Source organism: Gigantopelta aegis, chromosome 3, assembly GCF_016097555.1.
Source record: "Gigantopelta aegis isolate Gae_Host chromosome 3, Gae_host_genome, whole genome shotgun sequence".
Taxonomy (NCBI): Eukaryota; Metazoa; Mollusca; class Gastropoda; order Neomphalida; family Peltospiridae; genus Gigantopelta; species Gigantopelta aegis.
Genome location: NC_054701.1, coordinates 58,038,584 through 58,065,828, shown reverse-complemented (window position 1 = coordinate 58,065,828; position 27,245 = coordinate 58,038,584). Strand labels below are relative to the sequence as shown.

Genomic DNA, 27,245 nt, shown 5'->3' with positions numbered 1-27,245 from the left:
TCTCGACTACAAATGACGTTCTAACATTGCACACACTCGACTACAAATGACGTTCTAACATTGCACACACTCGACTACAAATGACGTTCTAACATTGCACACTCGACTACAAATGACGTTCTAACATTGCATACACTCGACTACAAATGACGTTCTAACATTGCATACACTCGACTACAAATGACCATTAAGAAAGTGAAAAAGCAACAAGAACATTTATTATTATTAAGCGTTATTCAGAAACCGCAATACTTGACTGAACACCGTCTAGACACATCCGCTAGGAAATTCGGATAGTGCCCAAGACAGACGTGCTTGAACCTTCAGCGGATCTAAGTACGCGCCAAATGGTTGATGGATAGAACAGTTGTAAAACTAAGTCTGACCCGTTAGTGTCTTGAACAAGTTGTAAAACTAATACAGTGTGACCCGTTAGTGCCTTGAACAAGTTGTAAAACTAAAGCAGTGTGACCCGTTAGTGCCTTGAACAAGTTGTAAAACTAATACAGTGTGACCCGTTAGTGCCTTGAACAAGTTGTAAAACTAATGCAGTGACCCGTTAGTGCCTTGAACAAGTTGTAAAACTAAAGCAGTGTGACCCGTTAGTGCCTTGAACAAGTTGTAAAACTAATACAGTGTGACCCGTTAGTGCCTTGAACAAGTTGTAAAACTAATGCAGTGACCCGTTAGTGCCTTGAACAAGTTGTAAAACTAATACAGTGTGACCTGTTAGTGCCTTGAACAAGTTGTAAAACTAATGCAGTGACCCGTTAGTGCCTTGAACAAGTTGTAAAACTAATACAGTGTGACCCGTTAGTGCCTTGAACAAGTTGTAAAACTAATAGTGTGACCCGTTAGTGCCTTGAACAAGTTGTAAAACTAAGTCTGACCCGTTAGTGCCTTGAACAAGTTGTAAAACTAAAGCAGTGCGACCCGTTAGTGCCTTGAACAAGTTGTAAAACTAATACAGTGTGACCCGTTAGTGCCTTGAACAAGTTGTAAAAATAAGTCTCACCCGTTAGTGCCTTGAACAAGTTGTAAAACTAAAGCAGTGTGACCCGTTAGTGCCTTGAACAAGTTGTAAAACTAATACAGTGTGACCCGTTAGTGCCTTGAACAAGTTGTAAAACTAATAGTGTGACCCGTTAGTGCCTTGAACAAGTTGTAAAACTAAAGCAGTGTGACCCATTAGTGCCTTGAACAAGTTGTAAAACTAATAGTGTGACCCGTTAGTGCCTTGAACAAGTTGTAAAACTAAGTCTGACCCGTTAGTGCCTTGAACAAGTTGTAAAACTAAAGCAGTGTGACACGTTAGTGCCTTGAACAAGTTGTAAAACTAATAGTGTGACCCATTAGTGCCTTGAACAAGTTGTAAAACTAAGTCTGACCCGTTAGTGCCTTAAACAAGTTGTAAAACTAAAGCAGTGTAACCCGTTAGTGCCTTGAACAAGTTGTAAAACTAATACAGTGTGACCCGTTAGTGCCTTGAACAAGTTGTAAAACTAAGTCTGACGCGTTAGTGCCTTGAACAAGTTGTAAAACTAATACAGTGTGACCCGTTAGTGCCTTGAACAAGTTGTAAAACTAATACAGTGTGACCCGTTAGTGCCTTGAACAAGTTGTAAAACTAATACAGTGTGACCCGTTAGTGCCTTGAACAAGTTGTAAAACTAATACAGTGTGACCCGTTAGTGCCTTGAACAAGTTGTAAAACTAATAGTGTGACTCGTTAGAGCCTTGAACAAGTTGTAAAACTAAGTCTGACCCGTTAGTGCCTTGAACAAGTTGTAAAACTAATACAGTGTGACCCATTAGTGCCTTGAACAAGTTATAAAACTAATAGTGTGACCTGTTAGTGCCTTGAACAAGTTGTAAAACTAATACAGTGTGACCCGTTAGTGCCTTGAACAAGTTGTAAAACTAATGCAGTGTGACCCGTTAGTGCCTTGAACAAGTTGTAAAACTAATGCAGTGTGACCCGTTAGTGCCTTGAACAAGTTGTAAAACTAATGCAGTGTGACGCGTTAGTGCCTTGTACAAGTTGTAAAACTAAAGCAGTGTGACCCGTTAGTGCCTTGAACAAGTTGTAAAACTAATGCAGTGTGACCCGTTAGTGCCTTGAACAAGTTGTAAAACTAATAGTCTGACCCATTAGTGCCTTGAACAAGTTGTAACGTATGCACATATAGGGTACAAGCCCAACCTTCGGAAGGGTATGATGACTATAATATGACACCGTTGTGTTAGCCATGAAGCAGGTGAGGATTTAAGGAAGGTTTCAAAGGGACTACATCCTTATTTCTGGTCAATTATTTTGCCTTTGTATATGAATGGGTCAGTAGTCTATCTATTATCACCACCAAACTACTTTATATTAATGTTACTCCCCCCAACCCAATCACGATTCAAACCTGTAATGACATTATTATGACGGTTTGTTTGTTTTGTTTAATGACACCACTGGAGTATATTGATTAATTAATCATTGCCTATTGGCAATCAAACAGTTGGTAGTCATCAGAGGAAATCCGCTATATTTTTCCAAATTCAACAAAGTATCTTTTATATGCACTTTCCCACAAACATGATCCACAGAGGTGATTCGATCCTGCAACACAAGCACCTCAGGTGAGCACTCAACCGACTCAGCTAAATCCCGTCCCGTATTATGACTGATGCAGATGCTAAATGCACCATTTGTTTTTTAAACTAGTGAGTCACTTTGTAAGGCATTTAACAAAAACATTAACAAAATTCTTGGGGTTTTGTATAAGAAACCAATATTACAGGGTTGACTTTATTTTAAGCCTGTGTAGCACGCTATATTCATATTAAATTCTGTATAATATTTCGTCAACAGTGTACGAAATTAAAACCTGTATTGAATACAAATACATGATGGAACAAACAAAACTAATTGTAAATGACACAAACAACCAAAAACTCAACAGAATTTTCCAGTGTGTGAACACACAGACACCACATGTACAGGTCACATAAAATATGTATATCAGTAAATGAAGGACTCCTTTCAGTAAAACTCTCGAGGCGCGAGTCGACAAAGATCCTGGAGGATACAGACTCGGTGAACAAAGGAGGTCTTCTGAACCAGGGTGTGACGGACTCGCTACGTCACGAACACAACTTTAACGGGGGTGGGGGGATTTAGCTCAGTCTGTTGAATACTCGCTTGATGTGATTGTGTCGTAGGATCAAACCACCTCAGTGGATGCAATTCAACTGATTGTGTTTTTTCTCTCGTTCCAACCAGTGCACCACAACTGGACAAAGACTGTGGTATGTGCTTTCCTGTCTGTGGGAAAGTGCATATAAAATATCACTTGCTGTATTTGGAAAAATGTAGCAGGTTTCTTTTGATGACTACGTGTCAGAATTACCAAATGTTTGATATCCAATAGCCCGATGATTAATTAATCAAAGTGCTCCAGAGGTGTCATTAAACACCAGAAGTTAGGGGTTAGGACGCTTAGGCGTAGGCGGTTTCAGCCGTAGGGAGAGTTAGGTGTGTCCGGGGGGCTGCCCCCCCCCCCCCCCCCCCGACAACGAACCCGCTGCCATCACTCACTGTACTACTCTTTTTGATTAGCAGCAAGAGATCTTTTATATGCAACATCCCAAATACATACCATGACCTTTGTTATGCCAGTTGAGGAATAGACTGATGGTGCATCAGCCAAGAATTTCACCAGTAGGCTACTTACTTTTCACCTCAAACCCACCACAGAAAGGCCTTCACAGTTTTAATGTTTATTCCAGCAGATATTAATGTTCAAGTAATAAATCTGCTGCTTGTAAAGATAAAATAACTTACACATGTATATCAGTAAAAGATTGTTTTGTTTAGACACACCACTGGAGCACAATGATTTATTAATTCATCGGCTATTGGATGTCAAACACTTGGCAATTGTTTTACATATAGTCTTAGAGAGGAAACCCACAACATTTTTCCATTAGTAGCAAGGGATTTTTTATATGCACCATCCCAGACAGAATAGCACATACCACAGCCTTCGTGGTGCATTGGCTGGAATGAGAAATAGCCCAATGGTATATGCCAGTAAATGCACAAATCATTAGTTGCTAGAATTTAGTTAAAAACCACAAACCTTTATTCATGAACAGTTTGTGGAATATGACAAATTTTAAGTATTATTCGGGGGGGGGGGGGGGGGGGGGGGGGAAGAGTACTAAAATGACTAATTGATGAAAGGAAGGAAATGTTTTCTTTAACGACACTTAACATATTTATTTATGGTTATATGGCATCAGACATATGGTTAAGGACCACACATATATATATATAGAGAGAGAGGAAACCTGCTGTTACCACTTCATGGCCTACTCTTTTCGATTAGCAGCAAGGGATCTTTTATATGCACCATCCCACAGACAGGATAATATATATCATGGCCTTTGATATACCAGTTGAGGAGCACGGGCTGGAACGAGAAATGTCCCAATCGGGCCACCGGCAGGAATCAATCCTAAACCGAGCACTTTACCACATCCCGCCCAGACTAATTGATGGCTTCACTACTGATGTTAGCTTTAAAAAAAAAAAAAAATAAAAAAAAAAAGATCCTTTAGGCAAACTGTTTTCAATTAGGCAGCTGTCATTTATGATAATTGTACATTGGAACTATGTCAACCCACAAAAAAGAACTCAAATAGACTTTCTCAAAAAGGTGGTGGGCTACTGTTCTACACCATAAAGCTAGATGTAACTATACATCATACAGGGCCAGCAGTCCACACACATATCTGTGTAACTTGATGCATACAACAGAAGAGTTTCTATAAAGAAACCTTAAACAAAAAAGATATCATTTACACGTTCGTACAGCTCAGTAATAATATACTATAAACCTCTTCACAATTTTAAATCTTCAACAAAGACATTCACAAAGTATTAAATGAGCCCATAAACTTTAAAACGGATCTTCAAAACGGATTTTCAAAACGGATTTTCAAAACGGATCTCCTGCAGGATCCATTGCATGTATATAATAACAACCTTGGTGATCACGTACTGAAATATCTCCTAAATAACACTTAAAACGCTGTGGCCACTTTTGCTATTTTAATTTCAGTTTGTTAACTCACGTATCCAGGTCTACAGGTACAAGTGCTTAATTGTAGATTTAATTTACTAGTTAAACAAGATAGCAGATCTGAGGAAGGGGTGTGCCAAATTAAAAGCAAAGCGAGAGTTGTGGAAGGGAATACTTGATTTGTTATTTTTTACAAAATGGCTGCTTAAAGCATGTCAGTAGCTAGGCAGGAAGCTTCAATGACAATGGTTTAGGCAGATTTACCATAGTTTAATATGTAATTTGTAAAGAAATCTGGATTTACTAAAATGTCAAACTGAACACTGCAACAGACATCTTGTGTTACTAAATAAATATATCTACAATAGTGAATCCCAAAATAAAGTAATTGTTTGTTTAACGACACCACTAGAGCACACTGATTTATTAATCAACGGATATTGAATGTCAAACATTTGGAAATTTTGACATATAGTTTTAGAGAGGAAACCCACTATATTTTTCCATTAGTAGCAAGGGATCTTTTATATGCACCATTCCAGAGACAGGATAGCACATACCACAGCCTTTGATATACCAGTCATGATGCACTGGCTAGAAATAAAGTAATTGATACTGATGTATATGTGAAAGCAGATTATGCTGTTTACAATGAAGAAATTAAAAAACCCTAAATATTTGTAATTGCTCAATTGATTTTCACTTTTTGATAACATTCATCCGTCAGACATTTTCACATTTGTATATTATTGTCTTCCTGCATATCTAATTTATAAAAGTAACAAATAATTTACATGTAAATGTATATATTGGCATTGTAAACAAACATCATTTAAACATTTAACAAATGATATAAATGAAAAAAGTATTGATGACAGTGTTACATATAACTTTACTATGCATGACTCCTCGTCTTCTGAATGCCTTGGTTACAGGAAAACATTTACATATGGGCTTCCAGTAGCATGTTCAGGAGACTTCGTGAACAATGTAACTGGTACAATGGTCTTCTACCACATCATATTCATCTCATGTTAGGCGAAAAAACCAGTCTAACGAGCAACTGCAATCACTTTCTTTCCTGAACATGCCTGCAATCTCATGTCAGATATCACCGTTTAAGGGGAGCTATTGCTCCTGCTCCCCATCACTCCCCTGAGACTAGTTCAAGGAGTAATTTTTAGCTCCCCTTAGCCTGTAAATTTTAGATGGTATCAACATGGTAATATTGTAAATGGCTCCCATTAATCTAAGTTAGGCGGGAAGTTAACCACTCCCCTCAATTTTGATTACGTCGAGGTATGTCTGCCTTAGTTTACTCACTAAACTAGCACTGTTCACAACACTTCATTCTACAGAACAATACTGTTACAAATGAAAATACATCAGGTATTTTTACTAATGCTGCAAGTCATACCCACTCTGAAAGTTTACTGTCCACAGTTCCTTTACGTCTAATGAACACCATGGTTATAAATGAAAACAGAGAGGTAAATTTGTAGGCTAATATTCCAAGTCATTTACTCTCGGTCTCTGTATCTTCACTGTTCACCATACCTTGAAACCCAAATGCCCACCATCCTAACAGGTTTGAACTATTCACCATACCTTGAAACCCAAATGCCCACCCATCCTAACAGGTTTGAACTATTCACCATACCTTGAAACCTCCTGCACACCATCCTAACAAGATGGAAATACAGGGCCCTCCATGAGGTGAGCAGATGCTCACTCACCTCATACTCACACCTGTAGTGAGTGCCAGTACAGCCACTTTTCATCACATCACGTCAGTATGTGTTGTTACTATCGAAGGTGTTGGAAGATGCCAGTATCTTGAACGGCCCGTAATGAATTAATGCACCTTCCAGCTAACAAACAATGCCTATGATTATGTTTTAATTTTTATTGAATACTTTCATTTCAACTTATTTTTGTGCTTATATCCAATAAGGTTCAAGCACGCTGTCCTAGGCACGCAGCTCAGCTATCTGTGTTGTCTGTCCAGGTCAGTCAGTGGGTTAATTGTTAGTGGTTAGTCAGAGAGAACAGGGTGTAGTGGTCTCACACCTACCCATTGAGTTGTTAAAACTTGCTCTGGGTGGGAGCCGGTACCGGGCTGCGAACCCTGTACCTACCAGGCTTTATGTCCGATGGCTTAACCACGACACCACCGAGGCTGGTATAGATACTGTGAAACTGCTCTCCTTATTTGAAATGTCTTGTCTGGAATTATTATTCGCATAGCAATGAATACAGATAGATTTGTGAAATCAAACCATCACTGTTAACAGCATCTTGAAACCCGCTGCACACCGTCATAATGGATGGAAATGCAGAGGTAGAGAACTAGATCTCCAAGTCAGTCGCTCTCTGAGCCTTCACTGTCGACAATTCCCTTCAGTCTGTGGAAGACCCTGGTTACCGAGGGAGACACGGGTGAAGACACTGGTTTCTTGTGGGATGGTTTGTCTTGTACACGACTCCTTGATGATCTCCCTACAACAGAAAATTCAGGTGTCACAAAATGAGACATGTGAGACATGTTTTATTTAATGATGCACTCAAAACATTTTATTTACGGTTATATGGCATCAGACATATGGTTAAGGACCACACAGATATTGAGAGAGGAAACCTGCTGCCGCCACTTCATGGCTACTCTTTCCAATTAGCAGCAAGGGATCTTTTATATGCACCATCCCACAGGCAGGGTAGTACATACCACGGCCTTTGATATACCAGTCATGGTGCACTGGCTGGAACGAGAAATAGCCCAATGAGCCCACCGACGGGGATCGATCCCATACCGACCATGCATCGAGCGAATGCTGTACCATTGGCTACGTCCTGTCCCCATCACTAAATGATGTTAAAGTAACAGTTTAAAAATCTTTAAACTTGGGACATCAAAGTGGAGGATATCTGTTGGGAACTGTACACACATTATGCACAGGGGAAAATGAGTAACAATTAATGCAGGGCTCGAAATGCAGTGTTAGTACATGCACCGGTGCATGCTGATTTTTGCGTGTGCATGTAACTTTTAAAACTGGGTGCACGCGGTGCATGCTAATATTTTTCAAGTACTGTGTATTGTGTATACTAGTATCCTGTTGTTTACCAGATTCAGACTCAAGTTGTTGAATTTTGCGTATGCATTTCGTAATCTGTTCCCCACATGAAAACGATAACTTTTATCTTATGGGTGCATCCATTTTGTATCCCATAATCCTACTTACAACAATGGCGCCCTTTCAGTCATTTCCGTGAAATATATTTGCGAAAATTGCCGGTAATATCTCGGTTATATCCGTGAACGGTCTTAGGGAAGGTGGTCGAGACCGACTTTGGGGTATCCATGCGCATAACACAGTTGTTGGTGTCACTGACAAATTGAACTCCGCCAGATCTGTGATCAATACAAAGTACCGTAACTGCCGTGAACATTTTCGACCTCAGATATGGGCACTTGATCAGATGATTGCGAACGTGCAGGTGCATTCCTCGCGTTGTTGACTTGAAGTCAGCCAGTGATTATTTCAATCGCAACTTCTCGTCGAATTCCGTAGGCTAATTTATATTATACCAACAGATCTTATCGAGTTAAAAAAGTTGATAACTTGCTTAATACAAAACACAAATATTCGTACGTTTTTGTAATAGGCCTATTATAGATTTCTGTAAGGCGTTTACGTTGGGTGAAATTTTCAAATTTGATCAAGAATCAGTAATAAACGCAGTTGTATAACGTTCTGGTACTGTTAATAAATAAATATAGGTATTGCCGAATAATTCCGAATAGCTTCATATAAAAAAAAAAATCAACACTGTAATCAAGGTAATTAAAATAGTATTTTCCTCATTGTTAACAGGATTTACCTTATTTTTGGTGCATGCAGAATTTTAAAGGTGCATGTAACGTTTTTTAGATTTGTAAGATATTTTTTTTCCATTTCTAGCCCTGTAATGGTTAAGAATTCGAAAGGTTTGATAATTATTTGTTGAAAAATACTGTAATCAAAGTATTGACAAGTGTGGATTGAAATACATTGTTTTGGTATAGTGGCATGTGACTGCAAAAGTTTTTTCAGTTAATACTGTATGTTTACGGAAAATTAAATTAATTTGATACTTTATAAAGTGACTTTCAGAATTTGTAATGGTTTACCATTTAACTGTTTTGCAATTCACATGAAATGAAATGCATAACAGACACATGAACAGAGTGTAACCTGTTGGTGTATGTGTTCCAACGACATCGTCCACTGAGCCTTGTGACGTGATGAAGCAGTGTTACTTTATTTACATTGTTATGGCTTGTTCTTTATAGCTCATAAAGAGGGTGAAATCATGTAGCTAAAGTTGTTTTTTCATTAAACTACAGCATGTAAAGCAAACAAATTAAGATTTCTTAAGTAATTATTAATTCCATTCTGTATATTTCACAGTGGGGACGATTTTCAGGCCTAACATGTTTTATGTTGAATCTGTCAATTTCGTAAGTAGGCATACTAAGTCTAAAATACACAGTTTCCAAAATCTGATGCCACAGATCAGTAGTTGGATCATGTTTTAGTTCACTTGTTGTATAAACTTACATGATGTTGACTAGTACAAATGCTACAAGAAGAAACCTGATGTACCTATCTGAAAGACTGTGATTCTTGTAGCGTTTGTACTAGTCATCGACATGTAAGTTTATTATCATAAGTGTACTAAAACATGATCCAACTAAAGGTATATGGCATCGAAAAGAAAGAAAAAAATGTTTTATTTAACGACGCACTCAACACTTTTTTTTTACGGTTATATGGCGTCAGACAGATGGTTAAGGACCACACAGATATTGAGAGGAAACCCGCTGTCGCCACATCAAAGGCTACTCCTTTCGATTAGCAGCAAGGGATCTTTTATATGCACCATCCCACAGGCAGGGAAGTACATACCACGGCCTTTGATATACCAGTCATGGTGCACTGGCTGGAACGAGAAATAGCCCGACAGGGATCGATCCTAGACCGACCGAGCGCTTTTACCACTGGGCTACGTCCTACCCCTGTATATGGCATCATAGTTAGGATACTGCGTGTATTTTAGACACAATAGCCGACTCACCGACACTTTGGTCAGAGAAATAGTTAGGATACTGCGTGTATTTTAGACACAATAGCCGACTCACCGACACTTTGGTCAGAGAAATAGTTAGGATACTGCGTGTGTTTTAGACACAATAGCCGACTCACCGACACTTTGGTCAGAGAAATAGTTAGGATACTGCGTGTGTTTTAGACACAATAGCCGACTCACCGACACTTTGGTCAGAGAAATAGTTGGGATACTGCGTGTATTTTAGACACAATAGCCGACTCACCGACACTTTGGTCAGAGAAATAGTTGGGATACTGCGTGTGTTTTAGACACAATAGCCGACTCACCGCCACTTTGGTCAGAGAAATAGTTAGGATACTGCGTGTGTTTTAGACACAATAGCCGACTCACCGCCACTTTGGTCAGAGAAATAGTTAGGATACTGCGTGTGTTTTAGACACAATAGCCACTCACCGCCACTTTGGTCAGAGAAATAGTTAGGATACTGCGTGTGTTTTAGACACAATAGCCGACTCACCGCCACTTTGGTCAGAGAAATAGTTAGGATACTGCGTGTGTTTTAGACACAATAGCCGACTCACCGCCACTTTGGTCAGAGAAATAGTTGGGATACTGCGTGTGTTTTAGACACAATAGCCGACTCACCGCCACTTTGGTCAGAGAAATAGTTAGGATACTGCGTGTGTTTTAGACACAATAGCCGACTCACCGACACTTTGGTCAGAGAAATAGTTGGGATACTGCGTGTGTTTTAGACACAATAGCCGACTCACCGACACTTTGGTCAGAGAAATAGTTAGGATACTGCGTGTATTTTAGACACAATAGCCGACTCACCGACACTTTGGTCAGAGAAATAGTCTACATCGAAAAGACCCCCATTGCTATTTTTTGTGCTAAATTCCTCACTTATAGATCTATAAATACATCATATATAAACTAATTATGTCATGGTGTATGTACATTATACTATTGGGGGTGTTTACGTAACAGACTGAGGCAGCTATAGTAGGTATAGTAATAGAGGCACACAGTGCGCCGTCACTTCCATGATGTTACTTAATTAGCGACACGCTGCGAGCTGTCACATTAGGAAAGTGCTAAAATACTGTGCCCTGCTACACGCCATCTTGACACCAGTGTACAGGGCTAAAATACTGTGCCCTGCTACACGCCATCTTGACACCAGTGTACAGGGCTAAAATACTGTGCCCTGCTACACGCCATCTTGACACCAGTGTACAGGGCTAAAATACTGTGCCCTGCTACACACCATCTTGACACCAGTGTACAGGGCTAAAATACTGTGCCCTGCTACTCACCATCTTGACACCAGTGTACAGGGCTAAAATACTGTGCCCTGCTACACGCCATCTTGACACCAGTGTACAGGGCTAAAATACTGTGCCCTGCTACACACCATCTTGACACCAGTGTACAGGGCTAAAATACTGTGCCCTGCTACACACCATCTTGACACCAGTGTACAGGGCTAAAATACTGTGCCCTGCTACACACCATCTTGACACCAGTGTACAGGGCTAAAATACTGTGCCCTGCTACTCACCATCTTGACACCAGTGTACAGGGCTAAAATACTGTGCCCTGCTACACACCATCTTGACACCAGTGTACAGTGCTAAAATACTGTGCCCTGCTACTCACCATCTTGACACCAGTGTACAGGGCTAAAATACTGTGCCCTGCTACTCACCATCTTGACACCAGTGTACAGGGCTAAAATACTGTGCCCTGCTACACACCATCTTGACACCAGTGTACAGGGCTAAAATACTGTGCCCTGCTACACACCATCTTGACACCAGTGTACAGGGCTAAAATACTGTGCCCTGCTACACACCATCTTGACACCAGTGTACAGGGCTAAAATACTGTGCCCTGCTACACACCATCTTGACACCAGTGTACAGGGCTAAAATACTGTGCCCTGCTACACACCATCTTGACACCAGTGTACAGGGCTAAAATACTGTGCCCTGCTACACACCATCTTGACACCAGTGTACAGGGCTAAAATACTGTGCCCTGCTACACACCATCTTGACACCAGTGTACAGTGCTAAAATACTGTGCCCTGCTACACACCATCTTGACACCAGTGTACAGTGCTAAAATACTGTGCCCTGCTACACACCATCTTGACACCAGTGTACAGTGCTAAAATACCGTGCCCTGCTACACACCATCTTGACACCAGTGTACAGTGCTAAAATACCGTGCCCTGCTACACACCATCTTGACACCAGTGTACAGTGGTAATGCAGGACTTCTAGAATTTTTATAAAATTCACTAGCCATGGGATCAGTAATTTAAGAAATTTACTAGCCACGATTAAAAATCCACTAGTTCTACTTTACTGTAAGTAAATAAAATTTTACTAATTAATAGTAATAATCGGATATGTCACCTAAAGAGGGAGATGGAGCTTAAACACACTAAGATTGTGTGTGTGTGTGTGGGGGGGGGGGGGGGGGGGGGGTTTGTTACAGGATATTCATATTTAAGAAATAGGACAAAAATGCAGCTTTTATTTTCACTAGCCGTTTGGTATGGTAATATTAGTTGTTTACTAGCCCAACATTGAATATCACTAGCCATGGGAGTGGAGCTACCATAATGTAGAAGCCCTGGCTAATGGTTAAACACCAATGCATCAATTTAAACTGGTCGGAAATGCATGCAAATTAAAAATAGATATATGCAATACTATAATATTCACACCACTTTTAATTCTGCAAATGGTGAAATAATAACAACTTCCAATTATATTAGTTACAGCAGGCACAAGTTGCAAATTGCACTGATCAAAAGGCTGAAATAGTTAATGGGGAGAGAAAAGGCATGTTTCTTTAAATATGCTACATCAAAGATACATAATGATGGCTTTCTGCCGAAATTATTAACTTTTGCTTTAAAATATAAACAACATACCTTCAATTATCTGCCCACAAAAAATTAAAACCAAATAATTTAATTTACTTGAAAAAAACCTATATTTTGAATGGAGAATCATTAGAGGATCACCAACATATAGTGTTAGAGAGAAAACCCGCTATATTTGTCTATTGCAAGGGATCTGTTATATGCACCATCCCACAGACAGGATAGCACATACCACAGGGATAGAAGCTAAATAGCGCTAGTCCCCCGGGCGAGTAATACTGGGCAGTTGTGACCCAGATTCGTGATGCGGACAGTCAAACTATTTTGCCAATGAAACCTGTTAAACATACAAACTGTAGATGTGTTTCATCAAAATCCTAGAACAAGTTTCCTAATTTCTACCACTGAACCACAGTGCACTGGTTTGAATGAGAAATAGCCCAATGGGCCCAATGACAATGACAAGGACAAATATAACTATCACAGAATGCGAGTGATCTGCATCCAACACTGACCTTTGACACTGGACAGGATGTTGCTGGTGTCCAGTTGAGCCGCCTCCTTGAGCAGCTTGAGTGCCTGCACCTTATTCATGCTGGGCTGGCCTGCGATAAACACAACGATGAAAGTGGATTACGAAACTACTAACAAATAACTAACTATCCTGGACAGACAGCCCAGACAGCTGAGGTGTGTGCCCAGGACAACGTGCTTGATACCTCAATTGGATATTTAAGCATGAAAAATAAGTTGAAATGAATGAAATGAAGGATTATGAAAAAAAATCAGGATATTTTAATCTTGGTGGTCCAGGGTTGCACAAAGATCTAAAATGGTGGGCTCCCATTCAGAATGTATGCAAAGCATTAGCCCAAACAATATTGGAAGTGTTTAAAGGAGAATATGGACTAAAGCAGCAGCAGCAGTAGTAGTACTACTACTACTACTACTACTACTGCTACTACCCCTGCTACCAGTACTACTACTACTACTACTGCTGCTACTACCCCTGCTACCAGTACTACTACTACTACTACTACTACTGCTACTACCCCTGCTACCAGTACTACTACTACTACTACTACTGCTACTACCCCTGCTACCAGTACTACTACTACTACTACTGCTGCTACTACCCCTGCTACCAGTACTACTACTACTACTGCTGCTGCTACTACCCCTGCTACCAGTACTACTACTACTACTACTGCTACTACCCCTGCTACCAGTACTACTACTACTACTACTGCTGCTACTACCCCTGCTACCAGTACTACTACTACTACTGCTGCTGCTACTACCCCTGCTACCAGTACTACTACTACTACTGCTGCTGCTACTACCCCTGCTACCAGTACTACTACTACTACTACTACTGCTACTGCTGCTACTACCCCTGCTACCAGTACTACTACTACTACTGCTGCTGCTACTATCCCTGCTACCAGTACTACTACTACTACTGCTGCTGCTACTACCCCTGCTACCAGTACTACTACTACTACTGCTACTGCTGCTACTACCCCTGCTACCAGTACTACTACTACTACTGCTGCTGCTACTATCCCTGCTACCAGTACTACTACTACTACTGCTGCTACTACCCCTGCTACCAGTACTACTACTACTACTGCTGCTGCTACTGCCCCTGCTACCAGTACTACTACTACTGCTACTGCTGCTACTACCCCTGCTACCAGTACTACTACTACTACTGCTGCTGCTACTATCCCTGCTACCAGTACTACTACTACTACTGCTGCTACTACCCCTGCTACCAGTACTACTACTACTACTGCTGCTGCTACTACCCCTGCTACCAGTACTACTACTACTACTGCTGCTGCTACTACCCCTGCTACCAGTACTACTACTACTACTACTACTGCTACTGCTGCTACTACCCCTGCTACCAGTACTACTACTACTACTGCTGCTGCTACTATCCCTGCTACCAGTACTACTACTACTACTGCTGCTACTACCCCTGCTACCAGTACTACTACTACTACCACCACAATCAACTACCATAAACTAGCACTGATATTTATTACCTTAAAAAGTTTGCAACTTTTAATTGCAGAATGAATAATGGTTCATCACATAACTAGATGATGTCAATTTAAAATTACTATAGCCAATATGCAAACAGAATGACGGTTCGTATGCAATACAGTACCATTGAAAGATGGAAAGGAAAGGCATGTTTAACATCACCACAGAATCATGTTATCATCAGTCGGAAGGAATATAATTAAGGTTCACACCTCAGCTATCTAGGTTGTCTGTCCAGGACAGTGGGTTAGGTGTTAGTGGTTAGTGAGAAAGAAGGGGGTGTAGTGGTCAAACACCTACCCAAATCACTCTGGGTGGGAGCCAGTACCAAGTTGCGAACCCAGTACCTACCAGCCTTGTGTCTGATGGCTTAACCACGACACCACCGAGGCTGGTGAAGAAATTCATTAGTCCTGAGGATCAACCAGATATCGTTAAACTTCATGTTCTGTAGCAGAGATGGAAATGACCCTCCACCACAGAGCTACATACAACACAAATATTCATGAGACAATTTTATACATAAAGGTTATAACAAAAAAGAACATGGGATTAGACCTTGCATGCCTGCCTTCCTGAGAAGTTCTTTGAGTCGCTTGATTTTCTCTTCTTCCGTGTCGCAGTCCTTGAGCTCAATGGTGTTCCGCACGATAATCCCCACAGCGTGGCAGATCTTTCGCAGGTTCTTTAGGTACGGCTTCTCCTCACACTGCAGGGAAACAACACACGCTTGTCAGGAAATTACAGATGTCAGACACACAACAGGGAAAATAAACAATTATTATAAAAGACCTCAGATACACATGTGTCTCCAGTTGGAAAGATAACTGTATTGTAAGAAAGGAAAAGTTTTATTTAAAGACACACTCAACAAATTTTATTTACGGTTATATGGCGTCAGACATATAGTTACGGACCACACAGATATTGAGAGAGGGAACCCGCTGTCGCCACTTCATGGGCTACTCTTTTCGATTAGCAGCAAGGGATCTTTTATATGCACCATCCCACAGACAGGATAGTACATACCACTGCCTTTGTGGAGCACTGGTTGGAAGAGAAATAGCCTAATGGGTCCTCCGACATGGATCGATCCTAGATCGACCGCGCATCAAGCAAATGCTTTACCACTGAGCTACGTACGCCCCTGTATAATAAATGCAATTTAAGAAGAGAAGACTTTGTAAAATGAATTCAGGTGGGAGTAAATGCACCCACAGGTTTACATTTCGTCGTGACTCCGGCTTATTTGATGTTTGCTTGACACATACATGTGCACTGCAGTTATGATATTAAGATGAGAAATGTTTCAAATCTCAAGTTTCAACACTGGCTAAGTACATCCCATGTCTGAAAAACTAATATATATGGGTGACTAAACAGGATTGTCTCCCTTATAATATTAATATATTTAATATTATAAGGGAGACAATCCTGTTTAATCACCCATATACAAGCATCTTCAATGAATACCCACTAGTTGAATTTGATCTAGTGGACCTAAATGACATATCAGTCAGACATCAATATGTTAGACAATCAAACTAAGCAGGCCTTCATTAGTGATTATGAAATTGAAAATAAACATTATGCAAAAATCGAAAATAGCTACAGGTTGCTGAACAAAAAGTAAAGTAAAGTTTGTTTTATTTAACGACGCCACTAGAGCACATTGATTTTTTATCTTATTATCGGCTATTGGACGTCAAACATATGGTCATTTTGACACTGTTTTAAAGAGGAAACCCGCTGTCGCCACATATGCTACTCTTTTTTCGACAGGCAGCAAGGGATCTTTTATTTGCGCTTCCCACAGGCAGGATAGCACAAACCATGGCCTTTGTTGAACCAGTTATGGATCACTGGTCGGTGCAAGTGGTTTACACCTACCCATTGAGCCTTTCGGAGCACTCACTCAGGGTTTGGAGTCAGTATCTGGATTAAAAATCCCATGCCTCGACTGGGATCCGAACCCAGTACCTACCAGCCTGTAGACCGATGGCCTGCCACGACGCCACCGAGGCCGGTAGGTTGCTGAACAAAGAAAGAAATCTTTTATTTAACGTCCCACTCAACACATTTTATTTACAGTTATATGGCGTCAGGCATATGGTTAAGGACCACACAGATATTGAGAGAGGAAACCCGCTGTCGCCACTTCATGGGCTACTCTTTTCGATTAGCAACAAGGGATCTTTTATATGCACCATCCCACAGACGGGGTAATACATACCACAGCCTTTGATATACCAATCGTGGTGCACTGGCTGGAACGAGAAATAGCCCAAAGGGCCCACAAATGGGGATCGATCCCAGACCAACAGTGCATCAAGCGAGCGCTTTACCACTGGGCTACATCTCGCCCCAAGTTGCTGAACAAAGACAATTCCTTAAATTGTTCTTAATATGAGTAGAATTAGTTATTTGAATAAAATTTAAAATGTATACTTTTATTTGAAAATTAATATATTAAATCCCATTGACAGGCAAGAAGCCCTACAGAAAACAAGCTAATTATTAGTGATGTTCCTATGATTATTATAATCAAACACTGATTGTGTGGGGAAATGTTAACTGCAATTGTTCAAATGTTAATAGCTATTGGTATTAATGCTATATACATTACAATACCAATAAGAGAATGGAGAAAACTTCCGAGTGTTTTCTCTTTTATAGATACATCACCTGTCCTCAAAACTAGTGCATATTCCCTACGGTTAGTAGAGTGGTCCTCCAGTTTAAATGATGGAATTGATGTAAATATTTTGGGGTTGGGGTTTGATTTCATGTGTACATTAAAAAAATTAAAAAAAATTAACGATTTATAGGTATATTTAGGTGATCAGAATTTCTGATTATTTCTATCACTGTAGAAGTGAAGTCAAGGTGTGAATAGGAACCCACCACTCTCCAAACAGACTGTGTCAGGTAGCACACTCAGTTTATTTGAAATGGAAAACCAAATTTAAAAACTGTATAAATACAGTGAAACTACTAAAAACTAGACCTTCAATAGCCTGTAATTTCCTCATAACTGGATGTTTTCAGCCACTTTTTAAATATCAATACACAACAGAACCTCTCTAAACGGAATACATGTAAATATTTTATTGGCTCCTATGGGTGTCCGGTTTAGAGGAGATCCACTGCCACAATATTTATCTGACAAGTAATTGTAGCTATTGTAAACTTTACACCAATAAGAGAATCTCACTTTAGACTTTCTGGTATTTTGCTGGGTTTTCGGTGAAGACTTTTTCTTTTTCGTTACAGTGGCAAGAGCAGCATCGGAATCTGATGATGAATTGGAATCGCTGGTAACCTAGCAACGTAAAACATTAAATAATCAACATTATCAACAATCAATGACTGATCGTAAGTTCACATGATCACAGTTCCATTTATATTGCTGAAACGTATCTAAACTTGGCCATATTGACTCATAAATAATTCCAGAGTTTTATATTTCACTAATTTGGGCACAACAGGTTTTCAGTTTGTTCTCAGCATAGCAAGGTCATTTTAAAGCAGTAATGTTATTAATAGCTGTCTAAGAGTTGTGGTTATTGAGAAATTCATTTCAGGTTATTCTAATCTAATTAAACCGTAACATTTTAGTCATTTTGAGGTGAAATGTTTTGATGTCAGCAAGTTTGTACTTAATTTGGACGACATTTATAGCCTTGACTTTGTTACAATCTAAAGCCATGCATACACACACCACAAAGGACATCATCAATGATGAACATTAAACATGGTTCATACAGAAATTTCAAACCTAACTTTAGGGGCTTTTTAGGGTCAATGTAAGTAAAATTTAGTGACTAAACCTTTGCTGTCCGCCATTTGCAATGACCTTCGAACTCGACAAAATAATGGAAGTGTTCTAGCGGGCCGTCAGAATTGACAGAGAACTGTCCTACACATTTTCATGAACATAAATACGTAGAATCCACATAGGCATAAATGTCTGATTCAGTTCAGATCATTTTAGAATATTCCGTTTTATTTAGTTTGCACTGAGATTAAGACTCTTGATTAGTATTTTAGAAACGTGTTTCCTTTTAGAATGACCAATCAAGCGCTCCCCAAAAGTTACAAATGAATCTTCTATGAACAATATCGAATATTGACGATGTTTTACGAATGAATCGTTGGTATCAGTTTGGCATTGTTTACACACCAACATTTGAGCGAGCACAGAGATCAACAAACAAAAGTAGATATCGATGTATTTTTGGCAATTTATTTAATGTTTCCGGAAGAAAAATACTGTCTATCGATTTCCGGGCTTATGTGGCCCAATTTAGGGTCTCTTGTGAACTTGCCAATAAAATATAGGGCTTTTTAGGGCTAGATGATCAAAATAGGGACTTTTTAGGGCAACCCATCATATTTAGGGCTTTTTCAAGCGTGTGCGAACCTTGTTAAAACAGGACTTTTCACTTTGTCAGGTGATTGCCTAGTTTTAAGGGGTTCACTGCAGTGATATTTATTCAACAAGTATTCAAGAATTGTTGTAGTTATATTGTATACTTTATACCTGTAATGTTCTGGTTCAACAAACTAATTTCAAAAATGATAGTGGCTTTTATTCACCGAGAACACAGACTTCTCATCTGCTTGGCCATGACGTAACCCTCAGATACACTTCCGGGCATTGTTATATTAACATTTCTGGTAATAGTAACTAAACGATAACAGTTTCTATATTGCTATTGGTATTAATACTATATACATTACAATACCAATAAGAGAATCTCACTTTAAACTTTCTGGTATTTTGCTGGGTTTTTGGTGAAGTCTTTTTCTTTTTCGTTACAGTGGCAAGAGCAGCATCGGAATCTGATGATGAACTGGAATCGCTGGTAACCTAGCAACGTAAATATCAAATAATCAACATTATCGACAGTCAATGATTAATGTAACTTCACATGATCACAGTTCCATTTATATTGCTGAACCGTATCTAAACTTGGCCATACTGACTAATAAATAATTCCAGAGTTTTATATTTCACTAATTTGGGCACAACAGGTTTTCACTTTGTTCTCAGCATAGCGAGGTCATTTTAAAGCAGTAATGTTATTAACAACTGTCTAAGAGTTGTGGTTATTGAGAAATTCATTTCAGGTTATTCTAATTTAATTAAAGGCATACTGTCACGGATTTCAGGACCGTATTTCTCTAAAAAATGGATAATAAAAATTACATTGGAAACCAAATCTAGCTGTCGCGTCACCATAACTGAACCATGATGGAATGAAATTCATGTCATCCCTCTCAGCAATTTTAGTTTTTGAATTCTGGACCATTGCCGCAATTCAATAATTTTTTACAAAATGTCATTAATAAATGTAGTATGGCGGTTATGAAGATGGTTGAATAAAGTACATTTAGGACAAATCAAATTATTTTTGTTCAGGTAATACTTTGTTAGATCATTAAATAGGTCAGTGGTCTGTGACAATATGCCTTTAAAATTTAACAATGTTTTGAGGTCAGCAAGTTTGTACTTAATTTGGACATCATTTGAAGTCTTGACTTTGGTGCATTCGAATCTTAAGCCATGCAAAAAAACTAACTTATGTACATACATCACAGAGAACGAATATTATGAGGAAATGGCAGATTCTTTAAAAAATAATTCCCACCCCTGATGTATAAGTACCAGTATAACATACAATTATGATAAACATCCCTAGGCCTAACTCTAAGTTAGCAGAACATTTTACCAAATTATATGTTAAACTTCAAAAACTGCTGCAGTAGAAAATCAGATCTCAAAAATATAAAATACAGTTAAACACCTCGAAACTAGAAACCACACAAACCAGAATTCTATCAAAACTGGATGGTTTTCAGTCACTTTATAAGTATCACTACAGGATACCCATTAAACCAGGACTTTTCACTTTCTCCCATGGGTGCCTGTTCTAGAGGGCTTCTACTTTAGTAATATTTATATGACAAATATTCGACAAGTTAGGTTGTAAACTTTACACCAATAAGAGAATCTCACTTTAGACTTGCTGGTATTTTGCTGGGTTTTCGGTGAAGACTTTTTCTTTTTCGTTACAGTGGCAAGAGCAGCATCGGAATCTGATGTTGAATTGGAATCGCTGGTAACCTAGCAACGTAAAACATCAAATAATCAACATTATCGCACGTCAATGACTGAACATAAGTTTACATGATCACAATTCCATTAACATTACTGAACCTTATCAAAACCTGACCATGCCAATAAATCATACATACACTACAGGCGACATCAGACGTGAATATTAAGAGGTAACAACTTGCACACAGTTGCAGATTCTTGAAAACATAATAATTAAAAAAGACCGGGCATCCCTAACTTCCCTAAAAATAAGAAACCAACTCCTGACTCGCCTATTACATTGATCTATGTATAACAATTGCAATGAACATACCCAGGGTGAACTCTTATGTGATATAAAAAAATTGCCAAATTATGTTAAACTTCAAAATTGCTAAAGTGGAAATAGATCACACAAATAATAAAACAAACTGTGAAACACATCCAAACTGAACCCTAAGTAAACAGAATTCCTTCAAAACTGGATGTTTTTCAGTCATTTTAAGTATCAATACAGGGTCATTCCATGTCAAATCAACAAATATTTGAGGTCGCCCATGCACTTCGGTCTCAGATTCACTTGAAATTTGTACCAAACATGCCTCAGTTATCCACTTAACAAATCTCAAGTTTGAGTTCTGTATTTCAAATAGTTTTGAAGTAATGGACATTTTCCTAACTATGGTAAGAGTTAAATTTAGCTGAAAAATGGCTGCCGTAATTTTCCTGCTATATTTCAAGACCTATTATCTCAGGACATAATGGACTCAGAGCCCTGAAAGTTTGCATGGACACTAGGGAGGTTATAAAGGACTGATTTATAGCAGACTGGTGCTTTTCAGTCATCAGACTGAATGACTGGATACAAATGAAAAATGTCGAAAATGCAAGTTTATTTCACGAGCACCCATTTTCCAGACTAAAACAATGTCTCACATTCACTGCACACACATAATCATTTTTGTTTATGAAGTCCACTCCAATCACTGCATAACTGTAAAGTTTTACATCTATGTGTTGTTTAGTTATGGAATAACACACTTCTGAAATCAGAAAAATGTCGGATTGGGAAAAGTTTCAATGACAAAAAACCCTTCAAAAATCCTGAAACTGAGCTCAATTTATAGCTAATGTGATGTAGTTTGTGTGTGCCAAATTTCATTATCCATATAGAAGCCCTTCTTGGGAAATTTATCTTTCAATTATGCATGACTTCAGCATATGCAAAGCATTTCGGAGGATATAACCAGTTACATGGTTAATGTATTTTCTAATTATAAAACACCCACATTTCAGTCACTTTGCTACTTATATAGATTTAAGATTAGTAATTGTTTACAGGATGAAATATTTTTTTCAGTAACACCAAAAACATAAGCTCATTTAACCCCTTGGAGTTGGAATCGGTGAAGTATTTTTACTGTTGCTTGTATAGTATGACCACGAGTACAAAAAAATTGTTTAGAAACCTCACAAACTGTATATATTAGAAAATTTTCCAAAACAGCATGATGTCCAAATATTCAAGATTGACACTGGTGAAATGTGTGGCTTTTTTTCTTTTCTTTTTTTTCCCAAGAACATTATAAATTAGTGACTGATATCATTTGGCAAGTATGTCTATATGTTTAGATCCCTGTACATGTGCTTATGGATCTGAAGACAAAGTCATCGAACTAAGTTCTGTAGAAAACATGAATTGAAACTTTCTGATCTAGATGATAACATCAAAGAACTTTTGCGACTTCGAACAGACCTCCCTGAGGTTGAAAATGGGACTCCATGCTTACACCATAAGCAAATCTATATCACCAAATATGTCTTCTTCCAGAAATCGTGTTGTGATCCTAGGAAAGTTCACAATAAATCTGTGACTAAGGGTCTTAAAACACTAACAGTGAACAAGCATTTGAGACAGACATGCTAACAGTAATAAATAAGGATGTTAGAAATAAAAAACCAGCACTGCCTGTCAGTTGGAAACGGTGTGAAATTGGAAAGCACGTTGCCTGTCTATATGATGGAAAGTGGTGGGTTGGCCATATAAGAAATATATCCAAGGAACATGAAGATTTTCAAATTTCATCCATGCATCCTCATAGTCCAGCAAGATCATTTCACTGGCCAGAAAGAGAAGACAACTGCTACGTGTCACTCCAGTGTATTCTGTGTCTACTAAATGCATCAACCACAACAAATGGCCGCCAGTATTATCTGGATGAAAAGGATGAAAGACATAAAACAAACCTGGCATGAACTGTAGTCACAACACTGTTTCTAAAGATGAAATGCTAATAACTTAATAAAGACTACATGACACTCTTACATGGTATTAAATACATACATACATACATATACATCCATCCATTCATTCATACATATTATACTGCATACATACATGTAAGCACACATGTAAGCACACATGTAAGCACACACACACACAAAATGTCATTTGATCCATCCATTATATTTTTGAAATATCAGCAGTTTAACAATGAGAAAATATTTTAATAATGCAACTAGTTATACCTTCAGAAATGCTTTGCAGATGCTGAAATCATGCATAATTGAAAGACATATTTCCCAAGAAGGGCTTCTATATAGATGATGAAATTTGGCACACACAAACTACATCACACTAGCTATAAAATGAGCTCAGTTTCAGGATTTTTGAAGTTAACCCACATTGTTTTTATTTCATTGAAAATGTTCCCAATCTGACATTTTTCTTATTTCGGAAGGGTGTTATTCCACAACTAAACAGCACATAGATGTAAAACTTTACAGTTATGCAGTGATTGGGGTGGACTTCATAGACAAAAAAGACCGAAGTGCGTGGGCCATTTGTTGATTTGACATGGAATGACAAAACCTCTCTTGAAATGAATACCCATTAAACCCAAACTTTTTACTTGCCACTGTGAGTGTCCAGGTCAGAGGAGTTTCACTGTTACTGTAGTAATATTGATCTCACAAGCATTCAGGGAGTGTTGTAGTTATATTGTAAACTTTACACCAATAAGAGAATCTCACTTTAGACTTTCTGGTATTTTGCTGGGTTTTTGGTGAAGACTTTTTCTTTTTCGTTACAGTGGCAAGAGCAGCATCGGAATCTGATGTTGAATTGGAATCGCTGGTAACCTAGCAACGTAAAACATCAAATAATCAACATTATCGCACGTCAGTGACTGAACGTAAGTTTACATGATCACAATTCCATTAACATTACTGAACCTTATCAAAACCTGACCATGCCAATAAATCATACATACACTACAGGCAACATCAGACGTGAATATTAAGAGGTAACAACTTGCACACAGTTTCAGATTCTTGAAAACATAATAATTAAAAAAGACCAGGCATCCCTAACTTCCCCAAAAATAAGAAACCAACTCCTGACTCGCCTTTTACATTGATCTATGTATAACAATTGCAATGAACATACCCAGGGTGAACTCTTAGGTGATATAAAACAATTGTCAAATTATGTGTTAAACTTCAAAATTGCTCAAGTGGAGAATCGGATAACACAAATAATAAAACAAACTGTGAAACACATCCAAACTGAACCCTAAGTAAACAGAATTCCTTCAAAACTGGATGTTTTTCAGTCATTTTAAGTATCAATACAGGGTCATTCCATGTCAAATCAACAAATATTTGAGGTCGCCCATGCACTTCGGTCTCAGATTCACTTGAAATTTGTACCAAACATGCCTCAGTTATCCACTTAACAAATCTCAAGTTTGAGTTCTGTATTTCAAATAGTTTTGAAGTAATGGACATTTTCCTAACTATGGTAAGAGTTAAATTTAGCTGAAAAATGGCTGCCGTAATTTTCCTGCCATATTTCAAGACCTATTATATCAGGACATAATGGACTCAGAGCCCTGAAAGTTTGCATGGACACTAGGGAGGTTATAAAGGACTGATTTATAGCAGACTGGTGCTTTTCAGTCATCAGACTGAATGACTGGATACAAATGAAAAATGTCGAAAATGCAAGTTTATTTCACGTGCACCCATTTTCCAGACTAAAACAATGTCTCACATTCACTGCACACAAATAATCATTTTCTGTCTATGAAGTCCACCCCAATCACTGCATATTTGTAAAGTTTTACATCTATGTGTTGTTTAGTTATGGAATAACACCCTTCCGAAATAAGAAAAATGTCTGATTGGGAACATTTTCAATAACAAAAAATCCAATGTGGGTTAACTTCAAAAATCCTGAAACTGAGCTCAATTTATAGCTAATGTGATGTAGTTTGTGTGTGGTAAATTTCATTATCCATATAGAAGCCCTTCTTGGGAAATTTATCTTTCAATTATGCATGACTTCAGCATATGCAAAGCATTTCGGAGGATATAACCAGTTACATGGTTAATGTATTTTCTAATTATAAAACACCCACATTTCAGTCACTTTGCTACTTATATAGATTTAAGATTAGTAATTGTTTACAGGATGAAATATTTTCTTCAGTAACACCAAAAACATAAGCTCATTTAACCCCTTGGAGTTGGAATCGGTGAAGTATTTTTACTGTTGCTTGTATAGTATGACCACGAGTACAAAAAAATTGTTTAGAAACCTCACAAACTGTATATATTAGAAAATTTTCCAAAACAGCATGATGTCCAAATATTCAAGATTGACATTGGTGAAATGTGTGGCTTTTTTTCTTTCTTTTTTTCCCCCAAGAACATTATAAATTAGTGACTGATATCATTTGGCAAGTATGTCTATATGGGTCATTCTCCAAAACTGTATACCAAAAGTGTGACATCTGTCTCAAATGTTAAAAGGTTCAAAAAGTAACAACAGGGGTATATTTGTGAAGGTCAAGATGTACCATTTGTGATAATTTAAAACAAAAGATACTCCAAATTCAAATTACCATATAACAGGGAGGTAAATGTATTGTAATTCTCAATATCACCCGTGTAACATGGAAACCAAATTTGGTAAAAATTAGGTGTTTTAATTCAACCAATTTAACTTTCTCTCTCTTAACACATGTAAAAGTTTTAAGCAGTGATATCTTAATCCAGTTGTTATGATGACCAAATGTTAATGAAGTAATTAAGAAGCTGTATTTGACAAATTACGTATCGGCAAATTTTGCAAGTTTTTTTTTCTTTCTTTCAGTTTTGTTAGGAACATAATGAGCATATATTTAGTTCTGCTTTGTTCATAATATTAATATTTCTGTGCTGGGAAACATGTGTGATCAGTATGAAAAGAATCTATAATTATTTGTTTAAATTAATTCAGAATGAAGTATTATGATCACCAATATCACATGGAAACCAAAATTAGTACGAAACATTAAACATGCTCTAGAAACGTCAAAAACAATAATATTACTCAAATAAACAGAAACACAGCAATGTAAGTACCAAGTTCTTTTTATTTATGCTTTAATAATGAAAAAACACAACATAATTGCATAAACAAAACTGTCCAATCAAAATCAGTTTTGCTAAAAAAAAAGGTTGAAGATAAAGACTAAAATCTCATAGGTATTAGTGAAAAATTTATACATCTAGGAAGGAAAAAATACACATTCTTGTCCAAAGCTTTTGTAATATCAGTTACTAAAAGTAGAAATTTTTAAACAAAACTGTCAAATCAAAATAAGTATCAATAACAGGCACAAGTAATAGGCAAAAGTGAAGCCACAATCACACGCTCTTGGGGAAGGAAGAAAAAACACCCACTCTTGTTCAAAGGTTTTGTAATATCAGTTCATAAGAATGTTAGTTACTAAAACTAGAAAAGAAAAACCGTATTTGCATAAACAAAACATTTAAATCAAAATTAGTATCAAAATCAATCATAAGCATAAGTGAAACATCCATCACATTAAACTACAATATAATCATTCTTTAAAAACAAAGGCAATGCCGCGACTGGGTACGAGTAAAGGAGGCTGAACAATTTCCTGCACCTGGTCTGCTGCTAGCCAAGCACTGTCTGCCCAAA

At 38.1% G+C, this 27,245-nt stretch overlaps 1 protein-coding gene across 2 annotated transcripts in view; it reads right to left on the bottom strand.

Moving 5' to 3' along the window:
- Positions 1-7,135: 7,135 nt before the first annotated feature.
- Positions 7,136-27,245, bottom strand: part of LOC121368314 (serine-aspartate repeat-containing protein F-like) — a 50,598-nt gene continuing 30,488 nt past the window's right edge. Inside the window, exons 8-14 of one of the 2 annotated variants that reach the window (XM_041492994.1) lie at positions 24,284-24,391; positions 21,170-21,277; positions 19,913-20,020; positions 18,362-18,469; positions 15,706-15,856; positions 13,608-13,697; positions 7,136-7,574 (exon numbers count right to left, since the gene is read on the bottom strand). In XM_041492994.1, coding sequence (XP_041348928.1) covers positions 7,438-7,574; positions 13,608-13,697; positions 15,706-15,856; positions 18,362-18,469; positions 19,913-20,020; positions 21,170-21,277; positions 24,284-24,391 — 810 coding nt within the window. In that variant the 3' untranslated portion in view covers positions 7,136-7,437. The remainder of the gene's footprint in view (positions 7,575-13,607; positions 13,698-15,705; positions 15,857-18,361; positions 18,470-19,912; positions 20,021-21,169; positions 21,278-24,283; positions 24,392-27,245) is intronic. The other variant, XM_041492995.1, reaches the window with a different exon arrangement.